Source organism: Silurus meridionalis, chromosome 3 (genome assembly GCF_014805685.1).
Source record: "Silurus meridionalis isolate SWU-2019-XX chromosome 3, ASM1480568v1, whole genome shotgun sequence".
NCBI lineage: Eukaryota > Metazoa > Chordata > Actinopteri > Siluriformes > Siluridae > Silurus > Silurus meridionalis.
Genome location: NC_060886.1, coordinates 28155354 through 28176719, shown reverse-complemented (window position 1 = coordinate 28176719; position 21366 = coordinate 28155354). Strand labels below are relative to the sequence as shown.

The following is a 21366-nucleotide window of genomic DNA, read 5'->3' as shown; positions in this document are numbered from 1 at the left end:
ATGAGGTGGATGAGCTAAAACCACACTGTTCCTGAGAACAAAACAAAAAATCATCCTTCAGCACAGTTTTATCAACTGTCCAGACTGGTGGGGGTGGTGTAATGGTGTGAGGAATGTTTTCTTGGCATATTAATACCAATTAATCATTACTTGAATCCCACAGCCTATATAAATATTGTTGCTAACCTTGTGCATTCCTACATAGCTACAATTTACATTATCTTCTAATGGCTACTTCTAGCATGATAACATTTTGTGCTATTTATGCCATGAAGGATTGTGGGCACACTGGCAATACTAACCAGGATTAGTATTTATATAGTATTTCTCTTAAATTGCTCAGGAAAACGATACTACTGCGTAAGACTGTGCCGCATTAGACTGCTCAGCTAACCTCCATTTGCAGCTCCAGGCAAATTGACATTGACACTGATATGTTGGAGATGTCAGTCATGTTCATGACCATTTCAGTAATTGGCAGATGGTTACAAGGTTCTGCCCCTTTGAGGCATCTTCCACTCATCATATGGAGAAGCAGTGCATCCAGGTGCAACCAAGCAAAGAGTGTACTGTCCAATAAACGCTTAGATGTTTCTCCCCAGAGATGTCTGGCTTCCCAGGGGACTCGAAACCATGTATTAAAAGCCTGTTGCCCAGTGAGTATTAATCTTTCCTCAAGCCCATAAAATCACAGCTTCTGAGAGTTTCTATCAGTGCTGGCTCAGGGTTTCACAGATTTCTTACACTGGTTGCACATATTTTTTTAAATCACAAAAATTTGTATATTAAAATTTGTAAAAATAAAATATGATGGTTCCTTCATATGATCATGATTCTAAGCTTAATCTGACATCATGGTTCATAAATGTGATGTAATGTGTGTCATTGTTACTTAATGCCATGTGATAGATACCTTGTATGATTTCATAGTTACTTAATGACTTAATGACTTTTTTTTTTCCCAGGCAACATTGATTTGCCAAAAAAAAGCTGTCTGGTTTATTTCTGCCAAATGCTGCAGGAATACAGACAAGTTCAGGCAAATCAAAACCAAGATGTCCTACATTTCTGTCTCCATCTCTGATAAAACCTCTGACAATGAAACATTCAGGAACCGAGGCAGAACCTTAGTGACGAGTCCACAATTGGTTTGGCGATTTCCCGACTCGAACACATATAAAACCTAATGAACTGGTTTATTCGTCTCTAAACAGGAAAATCACTAAGATGTGATGAGCCACCCCTCAAGGATGAAGTTGTACCCTTAGTGTTGATAATTAAATGTACCCACTCCCTTCATTCTACCCATCAGTTATGCACCATTATCACATGGGCTCAACAGCTGTAGTGTGAGTGATGGATTGCCAAATTTAAATGCCAATAAAATCCGCTTGGCATACCAAATAAATTATGCTGTTGCTCACCATTACACACAAAGTGGACAGCAGCTGGCAGATGTTTCATGCCTTTCTTGTTCCACCACACTTCAGACAGGATAGCAGTGATCTCATCCTTATTCAGAAGAATTTCAACAGATAAGAATAAAGGCTGAAACGTATGTTGATAGGTCCGCACGAAAAGACAATCCCTCACATGATCACCGATCATTGCATTAGTCAGTGAACATCCAAAGCACTATATCCTGGTCAGAGGTGTTCTAGAGCAGTGGTCCCCAACCCCCAGGCCGGGGACCGGCACCGGTCCGTGGGTCAATTGTTACCGGGCCACACAGAAAAAATACATAACTTATTTCTGTTTGATTTATTATCTGATTCTGAACGGTTTTATTTTGGAAAATGACCAGATTCTCTCCTCCACATCTGTCTATGACTCACTCTTGATGCATGTCATGATGCCTCGGTCACATGTCTTACCTCCATCCGCTACCTTCTTAAAGGGGCTCCGGCCGCTAACACATAATACATTACCGCTAAATTCAAACCCCCAAGCGAGCAAAATGGTTGGGGACCGCTGCTCTAGAGCTTTATATTGGGGGTTGCTCTGTCACTTTTTAATGTTTAAAACATACACACACTTACACAAGGCTCTTTTCTCTCTCCTTTTTATCCTCTTCCTCGCACACCGCAACAGAGAACATTCATCAGTTGAATCACGTACAGGCGTGTGATTCGCACCTGCCACAAAGACCATCGGGGAGTTTTGCTTACTTCAACATTCAGAGTGAGAGATTCTCATGTGGAACCTGGTGTTTTATAAACAGACTTCTTTCAACAAAGGAAAAATCTTTTGTTGTGAGGTTGGATCAGTGGAGTTGAGAACACATGATGTCACTGGTGGCCAATTTAGTCCCACTAACACACCAAAGACAATGAATGACAAAGGTTTGGTTTAAAATCTCAGGGTGTGAGTGATGCTAAAATGCTAGTCTAAGCAATTGGATGAAAGCGCAGGATGATACTCATGGGTTAGCTACAGCTGTGTTGGATGCAATTATGAAACGTTATGGAACTTCTAAGAAGTGTTTGGGACTCAGACACGGTCTCAGTGTTCGAGGATGATCGTTTTGTCGGTAGATTTTTCTCAGGTAAAGGAGCAGATCTGGAAGGATCGTGAATATAGAGTATTTTTGTGAACTGGGATGTATGGATGTGGACTTCCCGAAATCTTGACCACATTCTGAGCTCCCCCAAATGAGGATGGGTTCCCCTTTTGAGTCTGGTTCCTCTCAAGGTTTCTTCCTCATAACATCTAAGGGAGTTTTTCCTTGCCACAGTCACCATGGCTGCTCATCAGGGATAAATACACACCATTCACCTTCACTGTTGATTTCTGTAAAGCTGCTTTGAGACAATGTCTGTTGTGAAAAGCTCTATAGAAATAAACTTGACTTGACTTGACATTCCACAGAGGGACCATTGAGAGCATCCTGAGCATCTGCATCACTGCCTGGTGCACTTTATGTGGCGAGGACACTTATTAGTCCTTATCCCTGTGTTTTCTGTTTTTCTGTGATCGCTGTTGTATGTAGCATCATGGTTCAGTGGGAACGTTGTTTCATTTCACTGTGTAATGCGTCCGCTATATATGGTTGAAATGACAATAAAAAGCTTCTTGACTTGACGTTTGGGAATTGCATCCGCAACGCAAACGCACACTCTTCACTCTCTCACCAACAGGGAAAGCGGTTCCGAAGCATTCGGGCCGTCAAATCCAGACTGTGCAGTAGGATTTTCCCTCAAACCATCAGACTCCTTAACACAAAGAACTCACTGTTTTGTGTTTGGTGTATCTGTCCTACACTGTCTTGCGTTGTCTGGTGCACTGTTTTTTGTTTGCACTGTTTGAGCTTTATGAGTCCTCGGCTCTGTATGCTTTTGTATGAAGCTCCATGTTGTGTGATGTAGCTCTATGTTGTTGTATGTAGCACCAGGGTTCTGGAGAAACTTTGCCTCATTTCACTGTGTACTGCATCAGCATTATTTATAGTTGAAATGACAATAAAAGCTTCTTCTCCTCTTCTCCTTCTCTCTCTCTCTCTCTGGAGTTCAACTGAAGACCTCTCTGTGCAGCTGAGACTGGTTGTACATGAAAAGCCTAAAGATCCATGAAGTTACCGAGCAACTCAAGAGCTATAAAGATAGAATCGGACTGTGATTAATATAAACCATCTGCTACAATCGCGTAGGACGACAATTTGCATGAACTGCATTAAAGCACCCGTCACTGAACAGAACATCTCAACAATGATGACACTGTAATCAATGGACATTCAGATGAATATGGGTTCCCTTTTTAGTCTGGTTCCTCTCAAGTTTTCTTCTTCATACCAACTCAGGAAGTTTTTTTCTTTCCACTCATTAGAAATAAACAGAACAAATGTATAAATTCTAATTTTATAACCTCTTTATCTCTATAAAGCTGCTTTGGGACAAAGCACTATACAAATAAAACTGAATTATTTGAAATATAAGGTGTGATGCAGTGTTCTAGCCAAAGGAGAGGAAACAAGAAATACATTAATTACATTAAAATAAAATATAGATTCTAAATAAGATGTCAAAATTCTAGCTGACTCAACAGGAAACTATTTCCAGCACAATTTTGACAAAAGGTAGTCATTTTCTATAATCTTCATCATATAATCTGACATGGAGAACAAATGTTAAGTGAGTCGAGACAATCCACATGACAATCACATCGTCTGCTCGGTTAAGAAGCATGCATCTCCATCTAGTTAAAGGAAAATCCATCCATAGGGTGATAAAAGTGTAGGAAGGTGCACACATGTGGACTATATTTTATGCAGGAGATGCAACCTGAAGGAGATTGGAGACTGGAAGGTGTTGGCAGGTGGACAGTGTAGCTAGACAGCATCGGATGGGGGTCTGTCGGATGGCTTTGGAGGTGAAGAAGAAGAGGAGGAGTGTGAGGACTGAAAAAAGATGGTGGAAACTGAAGGAGGAAAACTGTAGTGTGAGGGGAAGAGGTCAAAACTAAGAAGGTCCTTGGTGTTACATGTAGAAAGAGAATGGAAGAAAAAGAGACGTGGTGGTGGAATGAGGAATGTGGTATTTCCACTGATTAGCTGTTGCGACTCCTAAGGGGGAGCATCCGAAAGAAGAAAAATAGGAAGAAGAAAAAGTAGAGAAATCCAGAGAAAGGAAGAAAGAAAGGCCTTTTTCAGCAAGACAATGAAAAATCAAAAACTGCATCAATTACAATTGAATAGCTTTGTAGTAGAAGAGTCCAGGTGATGAACTGAGCTGCCTGCAGTCCAGACCTCTCATGAAACAAAAAATACAACAAAGAAAACCCATGAGTGTTGCGCAGTTATAATCCTGTATCAGACACCAATAGGACAACATTTCTTTCTAAAAAACTCTAGCAAATTGTCTCCTCAGTTCCCAGACATGAACGAACTGTTGTGAAAAGAAGAAAGGATGACTGATGGTATAAACATGGCCCTGTCTCAAGATGTGTTGTGGCCACAAAATGAATAATGACCTCATTTTTTGTCCTTCATTTTCTACAAGTTTATTCATTTGATATGTTTTGTGAAAAATGTAGGATTATGAGATTAGCAATCTCTGTTTTTATTTACATTTTACAGAACTTATTTAAAAAAAAAAAAAACTGTACTTTTACTACCACTACTACCAACAACTACTATTTTGACTACTTCTTATGGGGGAAGGCTTAAGCCTTTAAGCAGATCGACTTGCCCCTTTGGGGTTGGGGGTTCAAATTCTGCCTCCGCCATGAGTGCATGCATGTTCTCTCAATGTTTGGGGGGTTTCCTCCATGTACTCTTATTTCCTCCCCCAGTTCAAAGACATGTGTTGTAGGTTGACTGGCTGGAATTTATACTGCCTTTTGCCCTAAATTTCCTGGGAATTCTGTCTATTGTGTTACGTCACCATTTGTACACGTCAACATTTGTATTTTTCGATCATTGTAGTCGATAAAATGCATTTCTTTGATTCATGTATAGTCAATTTCATAAAGTATGCATCTTGTTTCTCTTCTTGAGATGACTAGTGTAGACCAATCTGGCAACCTGGCTGATGCTGGTGCGGTGCTGATGCTGAGGCTGAGGCAGTGTTGGGTTCCTGTGCTGGAGGAGATGCTGAGCTCAGTCAGGACACGCATGATGCGCTCAGGATGCACGTGCGGCGGCGGCGGCGGCGGCGGTGGGATGATGTGATGCTGTTAGGGAACGCTGCAGTGTTTCCACCACAGGGACCAACCTCATCGATCCTTCTCCCACTTTCCTGAGCGCGCAGCGTGCACGCGGTACGCAGGAATTACGCGGATTTTTTTTAACGCCTCACTTCTTTTTGCTCAAACTTTGAGGATGAGATGGATGCAGAAGACGGACACTTGTGCATGAGTGTATCAACATGTAGCACGGTTCCTTATCAAGGCATGATGTGTTTAGAGAAGATCTGGTGAGATACAGATAGATAGATAATGCTTCCTAGTCGTCGCGAGGACTGTCCCGTCTCGTGAACGATCATGAACGATAAACCGAATAAACTGGTGTTCATTCCGGTCTTGGCTGTGCTGTTCGTGATGATCGGCTATCAGTACATCTGTCCAGCGGGCAGCCAGTCGTGCCATTTGAGAAACGCTGGCGATCCGAGAGGGAGACGCGCGCCGACGCCGGACCGCGCGCCGCACGTGGGGCGCGAGCGCGCGCCGGACGCGGCGCCCCGATTGAACTTCAGCGAGCGCGAGCTGGCGCGCCGTGTCGACTTCGACATGAGGGGCGACGACGTGCTCGTGTTCCTGCACATCCAGAAGACCGGCGGCACCACGTTCGGCCGCCACCTGGTGCGCAACATGCGCCTGGAGCGACCGTGCGACTGCCAGACGGGCCAGAAGAAGTGCGCGTGCCGGCGCCCGGGCCGAGACGAGTCGTGGCTCTTCTCGCGCTTCTCCACGGGCTGGAGCTGCGGCCTGCACGCCGACTGGACAGAGCTCACCAACTGCGTGCCTGCAGTCATGGACAAAAAACGCGCTCCGAAGCGGAAAAAGTAAGCCTGGTGGACTTTGTGTATGCTTGAGTGTGTGTGTGTGTGTGTGTGTGTTTGGGTGATTCCAGTTAATCATCTTACAAGTTTATTCATCCTATAATACAATGCATTTCATTCTGCACATAATTCTTTGCATTGCATTAAAAGCTACTCGTTCACTCTGAACATTCATCTCAGTTCCTGAAGAAGATCTGAGATGGAAGCAGTTATGCCAAGAAAAGTTAAGCAACTCAAGAGATGACTCATACACAACCCAAATCCAGAGATGGGCTGACAGTGGATGATTATAAATAGCCTCGGTTTTATTTTTTCCCTCTCAGGTCAAAAAATGTATAATTGGACTACAGCGATTCAGTCTGGTGCTCTATTCTTTCTGCTCCGAGAAGTGATGGATAGTCTTCTTCTAAATTTACTGTAGAAACGGTGATGAGTTCAAGGCCTACAAAGCACTAAACCACCAAATGCCACAGAGAGGGTTTTGTAATAATTTTTTGCTATTCGGCTGCTAAATATAGGGACTCGTAGGAACAAAATAGGGACGTCTTCATACACTCCTTTTCACCTTTACACAGTTCTTGGTTTGATCCAGGGCTCGAGTCACAGTGTGGATTTTCTCCGCATGCCATCCCACCCAGCAATTCTCCATATCCATGCAGGGTTCCTCTGGGTTGTCCAGTTTCCTTCTTCCTCACAAATGTTAGTAAGTAGGTATGCTAAATTGTGTGTGAATGTCTGACTTCCTATTCAGGGTGTGTCCCTGCCTCATAGCCAATGTTTTGAGGATAAGCTCAGGATCTATCAGGCGAATGAATGATAGACAGAAGAATGATCGACTGATAATCAAAAACATTTGGAGCGAATTCTCCGAGAATTACAAGACGATTACTCAGCGGTTTATTATTCATTCATCTATGGGAACGGCTTTGTTCTGGACAGGGTCAAAATGAATTATTACGGAATATCCATTAATGAATTAGAGTTTTTTTATTACTTTTTGAATGCTTTATTAGGAGTGTTTTGAAACTATATATAAGATGGCAGTTATCCAGTATTGCTTTGTATCATAGAGTCTATATCAATGATTTTATTGGTTGCATTGTAATATTAATAATTATGGTTCCCCCCTCCCTTGAATATATAACAATTATTTTATAGGTCGCGCCGCACAGCACATAATCTTACTACACACTATCGTCTTACCTCGGAAGTCATAAACCGTTATTCCGAAAAGAATTCCCTGAATACATAATAAATAATTTGCAGAATATGCAGTTCATTCCGTAGTACATTTCCCACACCAACAAGCCACCTTTCCCTGTGTAGATGATGAAGAGAACATGTGGTAATGAACTTTAAATGAGGCATCATAAAGCCAAGCTGAGCAGTGCAACACACTCGAGTATTTCCATCTATAATTTAGCCAGTGCCATTCCGCATCCACGAGCTATTAAAAATATTTCAGTTGTTTACTGCGCATAATGAGGGTTTAATGTTTATAGAATGTGCAGACTTTCATATAATGTGTGATGGAAAACCATCTGTTCTTGTAAGAAGGAGAGTTGTTCATGCATGACACTTTTTTCATGCATGCTATTATTTATATATCTATATATATATTTTTTCAGATAAGGTTTTCAGTTGGTTTTCAGCTCTTTAGCGGTTTTAGAAAGTGTTGTGTGTTTGGAGACATCACTGAAGCACTGGACTAAATCTAACACTTAAATCATCAGGTTATCCATTAGTGATCGCACAATTCATCAGTTTGACAGGCAAATTCATGGTGTAATTATCTGCACTTCTGCAACTCCAGTGCACCTAATTTGCCACCGACAAGTTTGAATGGAAAACATCAAACTAACACGGAAAATTCGGCGTAACTACTCTGGTGGATTCAGTAAAAAAATGACCGAGAGCCACGTGTGAGACCGTCGGAACATCATTTTGGATTAAAAACAAGGTCAGAGGGGGCCGAAATAACATCGAGAGAGTTTAACAAGTGTAAAATCATGACGAGCTCACTGCTTAACGGCTGTGTTCTGATCGCAGATTAGTTATTAAGGACAAGTCATCAAAAGGCATCAATGAATAGAACCTTTAAAAACCATTAAAAGAGGCGGAAAATGCACTTTTAGGGCACTGACACAACTATTAGTCCATTTACAGAGTTTCAATCCGAGCAAAAGCTCTGCTTTTAGTCTGTTTGCATTATGGATTGGTTTGGTGTCACATGAAAAAAATACTGGAAAAATGGGAACATTTGAAACATTCGCCAATTGAATGCAGGAATCGAAACTTGAAAAAGAGAAAAAATGCCGAGCTGGCAATAATACAATGTTGATTGTTTGTATCGCACAAAAGTAAGTCACATTTCAGCAACCACCTTAATATATCTTCTAAAGGGACAATACTATAGAAATGAAAAGTTGGATATATTTTAGAGTAGTCAAGTACAGATTTACCATTTTTATATATAAATATATATATTTATATAAATGTATACATTGCTTTTTGCACTTCTGGTTAGATGCTACCTGAATTTCATAATTTCATTGTCAAGTCAAGTTTATTTCAATAGCGCTTTTCACAACAGACATTGTCTCAAAGCAGCTTTACAGAAATCAACAGTTAAGGTGAATGGTGTGTATGTATCCCTGATGAGCAGCCGTGGCGACTGTGACCAGGAAAAACTACCCCAGATGATATGAGGAAGAAACCTTTAGAGGAACCAGACTCAAAAAGGGAAGCAACCTCATTTGGGTGACATCAAGAGTTTGATCATAAATCTTTCAACAATACAGAACACTGGAGAGTGAGAACTAACATGAGTACTGGAGTATAAGATTATAAGTAATGTTCTTTCTGCAGTCTTATACAGACATTATGGTTATAAAACTAGGAGCTACTGAGCATTTGTGATCATCACAGATCCAGCACCAGCTTCTCCATGCCAGAGCCTTTAAACACTCCAGAAGGTCCACTCCATACGTGTCCCTGTACTTGTACTCTGCACGATGACTAGTCTAGTTTTGTCTAATCCAATTTAATTGAATATAAACAAATACAGTATGTAGTTTGAAGGTGTGGCACAGCGGCCGTGGTGCATGCATTGTAGATTGGTTAGAAATTTTTAACGGTGTGTCGTTCGAATGGGTGTGTTTGTACAAATGGTTTGGTCTCATGTCCAGGGTTTCTCGTACCTCATAGGTTCCAGTTCATAGGTGCCAGTCTTGCCCATGGCCCTATGTGAAGGATAAGTGGGAAATGGATGGAAATGGATGTATTGTATGCATCACACTCTATATGGACAGCAGTGTTGAGACATCTGAAATTTTCCAGCCATATGTGGTTCTTTTCCAATCTGTTAACCTAAAATTGGAGGCACACAATTGTATAGAATCTCTTTGGATTCAGGAGTATAACATTTTTAATTCACTCGACCTAGAAGACTCAAATGTGTTAAATCTTGATAATGCCCCTGTGCACATGATAATATGGTGTACTGTACATGGGTTGGAGTGGAAGATGTTGAGCTCTGAGCTCAACCATTTTATACACTTTTGGGATGAAATAGAACACTGAACACTGGAATAAACGTTTGTCCATATAGTGTATACAGTATTGTTTATCATCCAGATCTTACTTCAGCTGGGTTGATTCAGCATTGGATTACACTGAACCATGTTAAGGATTGTTTGCAACCAGGTTGGGCTCATACACTCTTTTTTTCTGTTTTCTATTTGCAAAATGCCCCCAAAGGAAATGTTCTCACTGGCTCAAATGCACCACACTAATGGGAAAAACGTACTCAATGCTATGTATGTGAATGCATCTGTAAAAAAAAGGTTTGCTCAAGGATTGTTTCAAGGATAACTTTCAGTAAAGGTTCTACAATAATGCAACCTTTTAGCTGGAGTTTTATGTGCTGTGGGACAGACTAAAGAATAATTACTCGGTTTAAAACAGCGTCTAGTTATCCTCTGTACTCTAATTATAGCCCCGAGAGCCAATAATGTATGAAAAACATCTGAAACAGGATATGAAAAACATCTGGCGCTATCACAATGACGCCGTGTGTCAAATGGCACAAACATCGAATTATGCATTACTGGGTGCAGAATTAAATGGCTCTTAAATAAATGTAGCTATTTTCCAAGCTCTGTCTTTTTTTTTTTATTGTCTGGCTTCCAGTTATTTGCTGCCAAACGAACGCTTGTTTAATTAGTTGCTCAGCTGAAAACGAACCTGATGGGATACAGATTGAAGTCAGTAATTGTCCTAAAGACAGCCTGTTATGAGTGGAATTGCAAAGATCAACAAACAGCTGGAGACGGGGTGGTCTGCAACCGAGGTGCATCCCAGCCTGAGAAATTCCTTGTTTGAAGATGAAAAATCGAGCTGAGCCCAAAACCGGGAGGCTACCGACATATAATTTATATCTGCACTGCCAAGTAGCTACTTCCTCTGGGAAAGTGCGACATACTCTTCTTTGCCAAGTGCAACATTAATTCATTTCTCTCTCTCACTTTTTTCTCTCTCTCTCTCCATGCATATCTCTGCCTCCTTCCTTTTTTTCTCCGAGCGAGTTTCCACCTTCTTCTAAGAGCGTCAAAAACCAAATAAAACACTTTTGACAATAAGCAAGGCTTGTACAACGAGATAAGTGGTGACTTTATGAAATTTTCATCCCTTTCTTCTGTAAGTGGGGCATCCCTAGACATTTCTCCCCCTCCTCCATCTTCTGTGCGTTCGCTCTCAATTATACAAAGACGGTACATGCTATTGGTTATACATGCTTTCTGTGAAGGCACAGTGTTGCATAATGTTCCTCGGAGGAAATAGGATCAAGGCTTTCTTTCTACCTGAGCGCTTGTAGCTGTGTCCTGAGTGTGGCTGCCTGTGCTGAGAGGTGGCACTGAAGGGGAGCGTGGCGCAGTCTGTCTTGGCCTTTTCAGAGCAACCCGAGTAAGAAGCAGGAGCCAGAAAGGTCAGTTGTGTCAGAGCAGATCAGCAGGCAGCAGAGAGCGGAAGAGCGAGACAGAAAGACAGGGATGGAATGCACTTTCGCTCGTCTCTGCAGGGCCTGAGGGAGAGTCTTTCCCTTACTCTGTCTCTCCTCCATCGAAGCTCTGGAGAGCTGCATATTAATATAGCAGAGAAAGGTGCCAGATTTACCATTTCAAGTAATTGTCATGAGACAAAGCCCAATATATTAACCTCAAAGAAAAGCTGATGACTCTTCAGCTAGAACTCTGCATTATAATTAGCCACCTGATGTTCAGAGGTAGTTTGTCTCCAAACAAATTAGCACTCAGACCCATGTATACATCATTGCTTTGCTAGCTCTGCAATGCAGGAGTGACGCTAATGCGTGCTTAGTATGAGCAAATGCCATTGTTATTTCAATTTCAGGTGCCACACAACGAGCGTAATCATTGTAAGGGACTGTAAGTAAATTAAAATTAATCATGCAAAGCATCGACAACTGGCAGTAAATCCTGAGATCCACCCAGAATACCTCATTTATCTCTTGGCAGTGCTGTGCTGTGGGAATGGGCTCCCTGGCACTTGCCCTTTTAGCACTAATTAAATCTGTCATGTCCCCTGGTATGTATAGGAATATGAAGTGTATTTTCCGGTCAGCCTCAAATGAACAATCTGCCAAAGTGAGCCCTAATTAACTGAACCCAATGCATAGATTCTTGCTTGGTTAGCCACATAGTAAGACAACCCACAATTTCATATCATCTTGCATCCAGTTGAAAGGATTTGAAAAGGAATGTTTTTTATTTGCTGACTGTAAGACAATTAAGAATATTAAGGGGTCTATCTTACATATTCTTCTTTGTACTGTATATTCAATACCCCCAGAAAATCCTCTCTTTATGCTGTTTGATTATATCAGAATGGGATATTTTTCTGCTCAGTTTAAAGTAAGGCCTTAAGAGAATTAAAAAACAATATACAGACGTGGACATAATTGTTGGTACCCTACTATTAATGAAAGAAAACCCCCCCAATAGTCACCGAAATAGCTTGAAACTGACAAAAGTAGGGTACCAACAATTTTGTTCACGTCTGTACCAAATACTTTTTAGAATAAAATGTCTAGAACGAATATCAAGTATCAGGTCTTTCGTAAACCTCGTCTTTGTCATTTTTGCCTTACATCGTCATCGCCTTACTATTGGCTTATTGGCCTGTTGGAATATATATTTTCACTCTAAATAAAGATGTCTGTCTGACTGGAACCGGTTCTCGTCCATTGTTTGCTTATACACTGATCAGCCATAACATTAAATCCAACTGCATATTATTGCCTACGATCTGATTGTGCTGCCACGAGAGTTCTGACCCATTGAGGCCTGGACTCCAAAAGACGTCTGAAGGATCCATACACCAATATTCTAGAAGCAGATCCATTAGTTTGCAAGGTGTGGCTTCTATGGATTAGACCTGCTTGTCTTATACATCCCACAGGCACTCGATTGGAGTGAAATCTGAAGTATTTGGGCGCCAGTTGAAGGAGGCTACTGCCATTAGGGAATACTGGCGCCATAAATGGGTGAACTTGGTTTAATATCAAAGTAACATCCATATGAATGACTGAACAGAAGGTTTTCCATTGTTTAGAGCATAAAGTCGAGGGCTAGCCTTCGCTCCCCATGTATATCCGTGAGCTTTGGGCACTCGTGACCCTTTTCTTTTTACTCTTTATGTTACCTCGGCCCTTCTAGACCTTGCATACTGGGAATACCCTACAAGATCTGCCATTTTAGAGATGCCATCACTTTGGCCTTGTCAAAGTCACTCACATCTTTTAAGCTTCCGATTTTCCTTCTTGGACTCAATCAATTCTGAAAACTGATCGCATGCTATCAAATATATCTCACCTTGACAGGTGCTTGACATTTTAACAAGATAATCGATGTTCCACGTTCAAGTCACCTGTCAGTGGTTTTAATGTTATGGCTGATCAAGACATTTGGCTCCATCTATATTGCCTGATAGACCATCCTATGTGCCTGATCACAGGAACGGTGATACCTGGGTGTTGGGGTGTATTGATTTGTCTATAGGCCGAATGGCTCAACTTGAGTCTCATCAGACTCAAAACTTCTCAGATGTGCTCTCATAGGCCACTCTCTCATAGAGGCCATATCTACGAAGAGCTGATCCTCTTCTTCTTTCACAGACAATGTTCTCTGCAACCCTTTCGGTGTTGTAGCTGAACTCTTCTCTGACAATTACCCTTCTTGTGTTCTTTGCATGATCATCATAGTATCTGGATGTGCCATATATTTTACTCTTTCATTTCACAGTGCTCATAAAAGAAGGTTCAAAACAACATCTTCATCTTCATGGGCAGTTCTTTGGCTCCAAAAGTCTGAGATATTTATTGTGCAAGTCTATAATTGGACACAATGCACCCCCTGTTCAACTGAGTGTAAGCTCTTGAAAATGAAAAAAATGAATAATGGCCTAATTTGGATTGCTTTAAAAAATGGGGTTGAAAGCTTCTTCATTTATTATTATTATTATTACACAGTTTTAAGCTATTTTATTTATTTATTTTTTAATAGTTCCAAGGACATATATTTATTTCATTCTATCGCTGTCCACGAACACTTCATAAATCATTCTTAAGCACTTAAATTTGATGTTGCAATAAGGCAAAAATAGATATAACTAGAGGACATTTATTCTTTCTGGAGGCACTGCACAATATTTTATTTATCTTGGATTTCTCACATTAAACTAACTGCATGCAATGTTGTGCAATGTTTTAAACGTTCAATACTACAACGTCACAAATGATTTAGTACAGACACAAATGCTAGAGAATTTTAAAAGGTCCTGTATCCCGTCTGCCCCAAGCAGTTTGCATTTAAATACAGTAAAAGTTTGGTTTTGTGATAAACTGGTGTTTCCTCCAGGGTCTAATCTTGCCTCATGCCAAGTGTTCTTGGGATAAATTCTGGATCCACAATGATATCAGGATAATAGGATAAAGCATTGCTGAAAGTGCAAGAGGAAAAGGTGATTTCATGGTCAACAAATTCTAATTTTCAGCATCTACTCTACTAAGAAATGCACAAAAACACATTCCTTAAAGGTGTGTACAGTCAAATCTGATCATAAATTGAACATATACAAATTCGGATGTATGTCTGGCTTTGACTGGCAATTTCCAAAACAAAACCTCCTTTTTTTTTTAAGCCATGTCATAATTTTTACTCAGTTTTTTGTCAAAGTTGGAGGCACCAAATTGTATAAGATCCCTTTGGATGTGGAAGCATTACATTTTCCTTTAACTTGAGCATGTTCCAGCATGACTACGCCCCTGTGCACAAAGCAAGCTCTATGAACATATGGTTTACTTCAGGGGTCACCAACATGAGTCGCCTGTGGGCCTTTTTAATAATAGCTCACCATAGCACCACTTACCAGTGAGCTGCATCTAATTTTTTGTTGCTATTCTTTTTTAATATCTGTCACAGATAGACCAAGAGTCTGAAACCGGAGTATGGTTAAACACCTTGTCTTTATTTAGTCTAAACATATACAAGGCAGAGGCTTGAGGAGAAGTACGAACCAGAGAGCGGGTATAAGCCGCAATGCGGGTAGAATCCATAATGTGGGTAATCCAGGGATGATCGCCAGGAAGTCCGGTAGATCTCTCATGGCAATGAGTAGATTCGACCGTGATTGAGGCGGAATCGGGAGCTTATATAGGGGAAAGGTAATAGGAAACAGGTGTAGGTGATTAGAGCAGGGAGAGTCTGAGTGAGAGTTAGAGTCTGGGAGGGAGGCGTGGCTGGTGGTTCCCTGACAAAATCACCCTTGCATTGGTGTGGATTTAAAAATGACAATATTAAAATATAGATGAATAGATAAAGATGAATATCATTAATTATTATTAATAACATATAGTTAAAGGTAAATTTAGCAAATTTGTTATTTCAGAAGTGTGCATCAAACTGGTAGCCCTTCACATTAATCGGTGCCCAAGAAGTAGCTCTCGGTTTCAAAAAGTTAGTGAGCCCTGGTTTACACTGATTGAAGAGCTCTGACCTCAACCCTACTGAAAATCTTTGGGATGAATTGGAAAGCTGACTGCACCCCAAACCTTCTCACCCTACATTAGTACCTGATTTTACTAACACCGTTGTGGCTGAATGAGCATAAATCTCTATAACCTCATTCCAAAATCTAGTGGAGCAGATTATTAGGTTTTTAAAGCAGGAAATGGGGATCAAATGTGGAATGGGACACAGGTAGTCGTCGAATTACGACCACGATTGGGACCAACAGATCGGCCGTAACACGATTTGGTCGTAAGTAGAGTAGGCTATATGTATAGTACTGTGAAATGATCCCGGAAGCAGGTACGCACTGTCGTACGCTGTGGCTAGCGGCGTAGCGACGGCGTACAACAGTCATAACACGATTTGGTCATAGTAGAGTAGGCTATATGTACAGTACTGTGAAATTATGCCGGAAGCTGGTAAAAAGCTGGTACGCCGCGGTTAGCGATTGTGGTCGTAAAGTCGAATGGTCTTAAGTTGCATAGGTCGTAAGTCAATGACTACCTGTATTCGAAATGCACATTCAATCCTTCTGGTGAGGTGTCCACAAAACTTAGTGTTAAGATTCAAACTTGGATCAAACTTAGATTAAGATTGTGAATTTGAAGACCAAGTCAACAACTTGATCTCTTTTCTGTTTCTCAAACCATTTCTGAACAATTTTTGCACTGTTGTAGGGAGCTGTGTTTTGGCTTATCAATATGAGGTAGGCCTTGTGGGCCTAGTTTGTCCAGCATGTCCTACAGATGGTGGAATGGATTACTGTTTGCAGGTCACTAAATTTGGCCTTAAACAGTTGTGAGTGCAACAAGCTGACTCAGTAGCTTAGGACTTCTTTTTTACTCAACACAAAACGCCAGTGAATAAAAGTCTTAAATCCAAAGTTCTTCGTTTGACTGTTTAATTATGAATCTCAAAACATAAAAAAAATAAAAACTTAGGACCTTAACTTTTCTAAACAAATTACTGTGTAGTAGGTCAAAAGACTGTGTTGCTCCAAAGTCCAGTGGCTTCTGACTGTTTCGCAGGGTTGTATTTCTTTCCTACTAAATCTAACAGCCAATCAAATTACATTATACTAGATCACTGGCTTACTGTTTACATTTCAATTTCTACGTTTCATTTACAACACAGGTTTTCCTCAGATTTGACAAAATAAGCTCAAAATATTATTACTTCCATAGAAATGGCTTCAACAAACAGTTAAAGTTCCATTTTCTAATCTTCTGCATCATTTTTTTTAACTATCCCTTTTCTTTCTTCTTTTGAAATAGAAAATGAAATTAATTCAAACTTTTTGTAGTTCTGTTTTTCTTCAGGATATAAAAAAAGAACATCTTACAGCAACTTAATCCTTTTTTTCATAACCCCTGCATAAATGAGGGAATGTTTTATGTAAATGAGATGTATGTGGGGGTAAAATGGGGTGTTTCATATGCAGGGTTTCGTGAAAATAAGTAAATTCGACAATCGGTGAAGCTGATTGTAATGTAGATTGTGCTTAAATGTTGTGTCATTGGTTATATAGACAGCATTCTGTATGAAAAAGGACTAGTGTGATGTGTTTTTTATACGTTATTTGCATATGTTATGTAGGTCCCCTGGTGGTCTAGTGGTTAAGATGCGGCGCTCTCACTGCTGCGGCCCGGGTTCTCACCAACCCCAGCCACTCTTAGTACTGGTCCCAAGCCCGGATATATGGGGAGGGTTGCTTTAGGAAGGGCATCCAGCGTAAAAACAGCCAAATCAAACATGCGGATGATCTGCTGTGGCGCCCCCTAATGGGAGAAGCCGAAAGAAAGTTTTATATGTTATGTATGATAACCAGTTTTGTCGATTGGCAAAGCGAATAGTCACTGGATAGAGTCAAAATATTAGCCTTCCTCTACATTAAAACGTATTACATCTGTGCTAGCCACACTACAGCTCATAGAAATCAAACTTCTTCTGTCTATGTGCTCAGCATTCGGTTTCCCCGGTCTAAAGCGCAAACTGTTTTTGCACCCGCCAACTCTGCGTTGGCCTCATCTAACCCATACAATCAGAACACAAGAAAAGCCACAAGCTCCCTATTTCAGACAATCAGAGTAATGAGCAACCTTCCACAGAAGCCATGGCCCATTATTACTCTTATTGAGCGAGTGATGACATTCTCCTGGCATAGTAATACCCCTGCATCATATTTATTCATTATACTCAACACAGAGACCTCTGCAATTACTGTCTGGCTCTAAAGTCTGTGTGGGCTTCGATCAGATTGCAGGCTGTCCTCTTTATTTCATTCCCAGTTATGAAATGTCCTCGCAGCTTCAGTGCCTTCCCTTTACCCCACCCTCCCCACATCCCCCCCACCCTTTTATGACTTTGTGGATGAGGCTGTAATTTCAACCGCATTCACAGTCTAATTTCGTTTGATTTTCTCTTGCATCTTTCTCTCCATCGTCATCCTTCACCTCGTCGTGCTTTTCTTAATTCCCCTCATCGCTAGATATGAAGTGCTTACATTTTCAAATACAGGCGTTTTTCATTCACTCGTACTGATCGATCGAAATGGAGGAGATCATAAACAGAGCTACAGCAGGTTCCACACCTCAGGTGCAGGAGTTTAATGTGAGGGATTTACAGCCGCAAGGCCTCGGCTGAACCCCTACGGTATTTCAACATTATAAGATCCTTATTAGGTGTCGGGGCTGAGTATGCCCTTGTGGGCTGGATGCAGTGGGGGTCTAGAGATTGCTTTTCATGTATCATTAATCCAGCTCGTCATTGCCGCTGTGGCAAAGCCGTTATCCAGTTGGCGTGATAATTAAGTGCTACCTGCGAGGGAGTGTTGCTACATCGCTCAAACAATTGTTCGCATCCTAACAAAGGAAGTCAGTGGGGGCTTAATATGTGAAAAAAAGAGTGAATTTCATTTCGTTTTGTGAGCAAAAGGAGAGTGACTTTTGTGAGAAAACTATTCATTTAACTAAATGAGCTGATTCTATTTTGGCTCATTATTTTGCTACCGGTGAAGTGAATATTTCTTCTTATGGCATGTTCGCCACTGAGTAATACTTTTGTTTGCAGTCTGTTTGACATTGGTGACATATTTTTTCCCCAGGGGATGTTCAGTTTTATGGAAATGCTAGTTTGGTTGTGGAACATCCGACAACTATGAACTTTATTCACCAGCAATCTTCTCTCCTGTCATTACGCAAAGACCAAATTAGGTTACATTTTTTAATATATATTTAAAAAAAAAACTTGCTGATCTCATTTTTCTTAAGATGAAAAAAAAAAAACTTCATAAAATAAGGCTCACATTGAGAAAGCCACTCAGACTAATGATGCAGAGCTTGCCAGAGCTTTCACACAGCACTTCTGACACCATTGTCAAGATTTGCTGGTCTGGCAGATATCTTTTAATAATCTGATTCAGTTTGAGCTTTAGCTTTCATTGCAGTTTTACTTGGCTTGATTGGTGATCATAGTTCATAGCGAGATTTAGTTCTCAGCAAATAAAGTCTATAAAACTAATTAAACTTAGGAAGAACACTACTATTTTTCAATCAGGTCTAAAGTTGACTATGGTTTTAAGAGCCTGCCTTCCAGTTCAGTTTACATTTCAGAACACATTTAGACACCTTTATTGAATTTATTTTCATTTGGTAATTTGGTGGTATTTATATGTACATTTACAGCATTTAGCAGATGCCCTTCATGCTTGGTGTCTGGTACGCTTGACATAGTATAGCAGTGGTGTCCTGCCTAAGTCAATCCACCTCTTAATACCATCATGGCGCCACAGCTATAAAGTGTGCTTTAGCTCTATCTTGAATCTACTCTCTTCTGGAAAGGTACATTTACATTTACATTTGTGGCATTTAGCAGACGCCCTTATCCAGAGCGACGTACAAAAGTGCTTTGAGTCTCTAGTAATGAATAAATCTACACTGGTACGCAAGATTACAAACTTAATATAAATTTAACTCAAATTCTACAAACTTGGAAAGTGCTAATGTAGGTATTTCAGGAAGAGGTAGGTCTTCAGTCGTCGTTTGAAGATAGTCAGGGACTCTGCTGTACGGACATCTAGGGGAAGTTCATTCCACCACCTCGGTGCCAGAACAGAGAAGAGCACTTGCATTCTTTGTGCTTTTCTGTGCATTTTTTCTGTGCATTACAGTTTTCCTGAGGAATTGAAATAAAGGCAAGTTGTGTGTTTTTGTGCAAATGATATCGGAAATAAAATGCAAAAGCGTACATGGTTAATAAAAAAAGCTTACTAACTGTTTCGAACTGGTCGAACTTTCCTCACTTTCCTCAGCTTTTCTTGAAAAGTCTGTCATGTAAATGTCCTTGTATGCATGACCTTCTTCTTCTCCTTTGTCAACTATTAAACAGTTAAAAATAAAACAGTTATTAAATCTACACAATATATATGAGCTTGTGAAGTTCGCTACAGATGCATGTTGTGAGCTCTGACTAGTACTCTCTCCGACCATCAAATCAAAGAACGTAAAAGATGGCGACGTGATTTAAACGCCTTCTAGATACCTTAGTGTTTCCAGCTTGCAGTCTGATTAAAGCAACAGCTATAAGCAGAATATACTGCATGCTGCAGGTCCTGCAGCGTTCATATCGAAAGCCTTCAACGCAGATACCTTTGACTCTTGCAACATGTGACAGCTGAAATCTGATTGAATAGTAACTTCAATGTAAACAGACGCTTCTGCAGGAGCGCACCCAAGAGAAATGCTATAAATTGAAGATAATAGACTATTGGGAATTATTTAATACATATTCATGGACAAAAATATATCAGTCAGGCTCTCCACTGGTATACTGAAATAGTATAGTAATATTTGAATGGCAGCCATTTAATATCTTCATAGCTGTACATATACAGTTTATGTCAAGAAGGACACAACGCAACAGGAATTTGATTAATGATTAGGATTTAGATGAGAGACAATTACAGATCATAGCTTTTCTAACACGTTTAATCTATTTAAATGGAAACCAAACAATTTTATTAGAATTATTGCATTGTTTAGTCTTTTGGATTAGGTGTGCAATAAAGTTGAGGTCGGATCTGTGTAGCAGGCCAGTCAAGATCTTCCAGTCCAGCCCATATAAACCATGTTCATGGAGCTTACTTTGTGCATAATGGAACATGTTTAGCTTTCCTGGTTCAAGTGAAGGTAAAATTTTAACCTACAGCATCCAAAAGCATCCTATACTAAGATATCGTAAGTTGTGTTCTCCTTTTTGTGGTAAAAGTTCGGGAAAGAACCACTTACAGGTAGAAAATTCAAGCATCCCAACACTTTTGTCCATACATTATATCTGTTTTTAGCTAAATGTGGCTAAATAAAACCAATTTTACATTGTAGTAGAGGCACATGCAAATGCAGCACTTCTTTTTGAAGTACAAGCCAAAAGAGTAAAAAAGGGACAATTGAAAATAGTATTTAACAATATTTAGTTAATACAATAGTATTAACATATTTAATTGTAAGTGAACATAAAAACATTCATTATAAAAGAAGAATTGTACGACTATGTCTCTATGAGTATTGATATGTTGTGAGACAACTACAGTCAGAGGTACAATATATTATGTCATTCATTTGGCATATGCATATAACAGTTGCCTTATAGTAATAATCAATATCCTATGGCATTGTTCAATAGTATCACACTACATTATTGATTGATTGATTAGCATACTAGCAGGTCCTCAACCAGGATAGAAAGGTCATGTGATATTACCCATGAGGTTACTGTGGAGCATTACA

General features: G+C 40.2%; 1 protein-coding gene across 1 annotated transcript in view; it reads left to right on the top strand.

Annotated features, from left to right (window-relative positions):
* The first annotated feature begins 5166 nt into the window (after window positions 1-5166).
* Window positions 5167-21366, top strand: part of hs6st3b (heparan sulfate 6-O-sulfotransferase 3b) — a 61797-nt gene continuing 45597 nt past the window's right edge. The window contains exon 1 of the mRNA XM_046841075.1: window positions 5167-6497. Within this exon, the coding sequence (XP_046697031.1) occupies window positions 5977-6497 (521 nt within the window). The 5' untranslated portion in view covers window positions 5167-5976. The remainder of the gene's footprint in view (window positions 6498-21366) is intronic.